We start from the raw sequence: 5,082 nt of genomic DNA, 5'->3' as shown, positions 1-5,082 counted from the left end.
TGAACATGTAACAGTTTGTCTTTTCCGATAACCAAATGCATCGGGGTGATAGGAAAAAGTGTACAGAAACTGATAACAGTTCCGGATTACTACGAAACTGGACGTTATAGCTATTACGCAACTATTAGGTTCACGATAACGTGAAGCCTCTACGATCCCTATCTATCTTCATCGTTGCGATGTATCGTTACGTATTTATTGGAGAAATGTGTAAAAATATATAAAAATTTTGTTCTTTTTTCTTTAGTTTTCTCATCTCTCGAAGTAAAAATAATTTAAAGGAAAAAAAAAAAAAAAAAAAGAAATGAAGAAAAAAAAAGAAAATAAGAAGAAAAGAAAAAGAAAGGAAAATGATCAGAAAAATTCTTAACACGTCGCACGAGACAATCTTTCAAAAAATAATATCATTCTGTAGTATTCCACCATAAGACAATGATGGAACAAAAATAAATGGTTCAAAATTAAAACATTGAGTACTCACTTAGTTAGCTACTTATATCACTGACGTATTTATGCAGACTCGGCGGAATCGATGATCCCCGGGGATTTTTAACGCTACGATATAAGGAAAAAACAAGAAAAAAAAAAAAATAAAAAAATAAAAAAAGAATTTATATTATATAATAAATTTAATTTGATATATCTGCCGAACGATATATCGTTTTTATTTTTATATCTATTTTTTTCTTTCTTTTTTTTCTTTTTTTCTTTCTTTTTTTTTTTTTACATTCGGCTATAATCGAATTTGACCAATAAGATATATATCTCGACTTCTCGTCGCTTGCACGAACAATTTTAAGCGAGAAAATATATGCATTATATATTGTTCAGAAAATTGATTTATAGAATTGATTTATTTTAATGGGGGTAAAGTGGGGGGGAGAGATAGAGCATGGAGACGACAAGAGAGGGGACCCAAAAATTTATAACGCCTCAGATCCCTTGAAGACTCAAACTGATACGTATACACACATACACACACACATATATTATATATATTTATATATATAAGTTTGATCTCTTTCAATAAGAATAATCGTTAAAAATAATAATTGTCCAGTAATACGGAGAGATAAAATTTGCCGATAGATACACGATGGCATTTGCAAATGGATTGGCCGTTATCAAGAAAGATAATCTTATCTTCGGATTAGCGCAAAATCGTATTATTATTTTCGAAGACGAAATATCATTATCATTATCATTATTATTATCATTATCATCATCATCATCATCATTATTATTATTATTATTATTATTATTATTATTATTATTATTATTATTATTATTATTATTATTATTATTATTATTATTATTATTATTATTATTATCATTTTATTATCATTATACACTTAATTGATTTTTTTCTATAAAAAAGAAATATAAAGTAAAATAAAATAAAATAAAATAAAATAAATTAAAATAAAATAAAATAAAAATGTATAGGCATAAATAAATACATTATCTATGGAATTTTGATCGTCATTATTACTACGTTTCATCTTAAACGAAAAACACACACACATATATATATATATAAAAAAAGAAAGAGAAAAGCAGAAAGAAAAAAAAAACAAAACAACAAAAAAAATTGGCCGATCAAATTTACGAGACACGTCGGACGTAATCTCCGAATGGAGAATACTACCCATTTTGCTCGAGCATGAGAATAGAAATAATCCAATGAATTATACTTACATTGTGCTCCGAAAGAAGAAACGATATTGTAGAAAGAGAGAGAGAGAGAGACTAAAAGAGGAATGAGACAAAATATGAAGATAGAGAGCAAGAGAGAAAGAGATAGATATATAGATAGGTAGATATATATATATATATATATATATATATATAGAGAGAGAGAGAGAGAGAGAGAGAAGGGATGAAAATTGATCGGGTAGATTGTCGACTAGCTATATTAATGTCTAGCTAATGTCGATTATAATCCGGGGTATCTCGATCGAGAGGAGAAGTAGAGACGAAGAAGATATAGAAGAGAGAGAGAGAGAGAGGGAGAGAGAGAGAGAAGAGAGAAGGAGAAAAGATATCGTCGAAATTGTGAGAGCTGGTTTGGTACGGTAGAGAAACACTGTTCTCTCTCTCTCTCTCTCTCTCTCTCTCTCTCTCTCTCTGTGGGTGCTCCCACTTCAGCACCACCTTCTTCATAGGGTTCAAAATTCAGTCGGGTTTTCCGTCTTGTCACGTGGCCCCGAGGACTCCCCACGTACCCTATTTCTCGAAGGATTTTGAAACGAGCTGGTGATTGGTCGAATCTCTTCTTGGCTGTCGAGGGTAGACACCAAACTCATCTCTCTCTCTCTCTCTCTCTCTCTCTCTCAGTCTCTCTATCTATCTTGTCTATCTCTCTATCTCGCTCTTACTCGCCATCAGAATAAGCTAGATCCTCTCTCGTAGTCGAGTGAAACGCGCCCGTATCCGGAGTATCAGAGGGGATCCCGTAGGCGTGGCAGGATTACGACGTTCCCAGCGAGAGGCGTGGCAGGAGAGTGAGCAAGAGAACGAGTAGAGTGAGCGAGCGAGCGAGAGAGAGAGAGTGAGAGATAGGGGGGGGAGTGTAGAAAAGTAGGGGAAGGCTTTTTCGGCGGACACGCGGTCAGCCACGATGTCACTTTGCAACGCGACGCCAAGCTAATAGCTTCTGTTCCTTCCACCTTTCGTTTCGAGTAGGAAGGATTTATCCTCCGTTGTGTTTTCGGGTCATGGTACGAGTCGTGAGATGGAAGGACTTTGGTAGACGATCGAATCAGTGTATCTTCGTCTAAACAGATTTTTCACCTTGGCTCTATTTGTTTTCTCAATTTTTCTTTTCTTTTTTTTTCTCTCTTGGCTTTCCCTCTTCCTTTTCCTTTCTCTCTTTTCTTTTCGTCGAATTAATTAATATAAATAAACTATCAGTGTGCGGATTAGAATTATATAGAGATAAATTTAGAGAGGGATTAAAAGAGAGAGAGAGAGAGAGAGAGAGAGAGAGAGAGAGAGAGAGAGGGAGAATGCGTTAAAATTTGATCAAGTAAAGAATATGGCAGCGATGCATTACAACGCTCAAGTCGTGTCTGAGGATTTGCATCAACATCCTAGACATCTTTACGGGATACAACAGAGACTTCAAGATACAGGAGATCCATCTTCTCCGAGATCGGAAGAGGCGAGATCACCGATCGAATCTAGAGTAAGATCGCCCGAGGAGATTCGTTTCGTTAATACGAGATCACCGGATATAGAGGATAGAACCCATACCGTTAGATATCAAGAGGAAATATGTGGGAAACGATACTCCAAGGAACATTCCAGTCAGAATTTCTTTCAGGGAGAAGAGAGTAATAACGTTACGCCGAGAAAGTGTTTCGGGGATAACGATATGGTTAATGTCGTTAATGTTAACAATCGTTGTAGAGAGTCGGGTACGTCGCCCGGTAGGACTACGTCGCCTCAAGGATATACATTGAACTCACCGGGACAACAAAATAATTCTGGTAAAACGTCATTTTGCATCGACGCATTGCTAGGCCGTGCCACGGGAAAACATAACAACGATAACGACGATCAGGACCGACAGAAATTCTTTACGAGGGTTCATAACGTTCAGGATTCATTGAATTTGATAAATAATGTTCAATCGCAGGAACGCCAGTCGCCATGTTCGTTAAGACGTAACGAGGATCAAAGAACTGGATCTCTTGGTAATCCTTTACATCCGTTCGTTCAACATCCGAGATCTATAACACCGACGGCTATCGTCGATTCTCACGAGGGCCAAACTACGCGGGACAATTTTCTAACCGGTATACACGGTGATACGAATGTACAGATACCACGTGGCACGACGATCGGTACTGTATATAGAAATGATCGTTTGGTGGAAAATGTCGAGGATGACGTATCGGTAGACGTCGATCCTAACAGGACAACGGGCAGTACAAGTCCTGGTAGCAATGGTAGCCGTAGCCCGGCATCAAGTCCACCGATATCACCTGGTTCCGAGGAAATTACGAGTAACGGTGTCATTGGACATCAAGGTCTACCAACCGGACCATATGCCGTCGGTACAGGTACAGTGGTCAGACAGAATCAAGGACTCTTGTTACATCCTGGAGGACCTCTCATTCATCCCGGGGGATTGTACTATCATCCGGCCGGTGGTAGCGCTTTTCACTCGATACACAAGGAGGGTCAACCGGTGGGACATCCTCAATCGGCCGGCCCACATCCTCAACAACATCACATTCATCAACTTCAACTCGAGTGGTTAGCCAGAACTGGAATGTTGTATCCCAGATTACCCGCTGACTTAGCCGGTAAGTTTTCCTATCAAATTTTCTCCCTCTTTTTCTTTTCTCTCTCTCTCTCTCTCTCTCTCTCTCTCTCTTTCTCTTTTTCCTTTTCTTTTTTTTTTACATCATCATCGTCATCGTCATCATCATCATCGTCCAAAAACGCTCATGAGTTTTCGTGTTTCGCGATACAGGTATCTCGAATTATATTGTATTATATCGTTCTCGATAAAACTATTGTTAATCGTTATAAGTGTTATCGTTATAGTAATACTCTTTGATAAATGCCAAGAGTTTTATCTTTTAGTCCGTTGTAAAATAGCATCCAAGTACGGTAAAAACAATTTCGTTGTAGAAAAGAAAAGAAAAAAAGTGGAAGAAAGAGAAAGAAAATATTTGTTAAACTCGAAATGATAAATTTATTCGATTCGATTCGATTAGTTAACGATCGGATATGAAAGTTATATAAATTATCATTTTTTTCTTCGAGGTTATATAAATTATCATTTTTTTCTCTCGTCGAGGATTAAAAAATTTATCGGTATCTAATGTTTTACATTCTCTTTACTATCGTAATTAAGTATCGTCGATCGCGAATCATTTAATAATTGAGATCTTATTATTGAGGATTTTAGAGATTCGATTATACGATTATAGGTACTACCTACTGGCATTTAATCGATTATTATATATTATTATCGTCAATGTGAATTGGCTCGTTTCGTAACTATTAATTTGGAAAAATGATTTGCAAATAATCTTTGTTCTGACGCGAACAGGAGATAAGAAATCG

General features: G+C 36.7%; 1 protein-coding gene across 2 annotated transcripts in view; it reads left to right on the top strand.

The window, feature by feature from the left end:
- The first annotated feature begins 2,488 nt into the window (after positions 1-2,488).
- LOC124423533 (motor neuron and pancreas homeobox protein 1) overlaps positions 2,489-5,082 on the top strand; it is a 21,308-nt gene continuing 18,714 nt past the window's right edge. The window contains exons 1-2 of one of the 2 annotated variants that reach the window (XM_046961351.1): positions 3,166-3,335; positions 3,412-4,313. In XM_046961351.1, coding sequence (XP_046817307.1) covers positions 3,277-3,335; positions 3,412-4,313 — 961 coding nt within the window. In that variant the 5' untranslated portion in view covers positions 3,166-3,276. Of the gene's footprint in view, positions 4,314-5,082 lie in introns of both variants that reach the window. The other variant, XM_046961342.1, reaches the window with a different exon arrangement.

The sequence above is a fragment of the Vespa crabro genome, chromosome 1 (genome assembly GCF_910589235.1).
Source record: "Vespa crabro chromosome 1, iyVesCrab1.2, whole genome shotgun sequence".
Classification (NCBI taxonomy): domain Eukaryota; kingdom Metazoa; phylum Arthropoda; class Insecta; order Hymenoptera; family Vespidae; genus Vespa; species Vespa crabro.
Note: the sequence above shows the minus strand (reverse complement) of the source record. Positions and strands in the feature narration are given on the sequence as shown.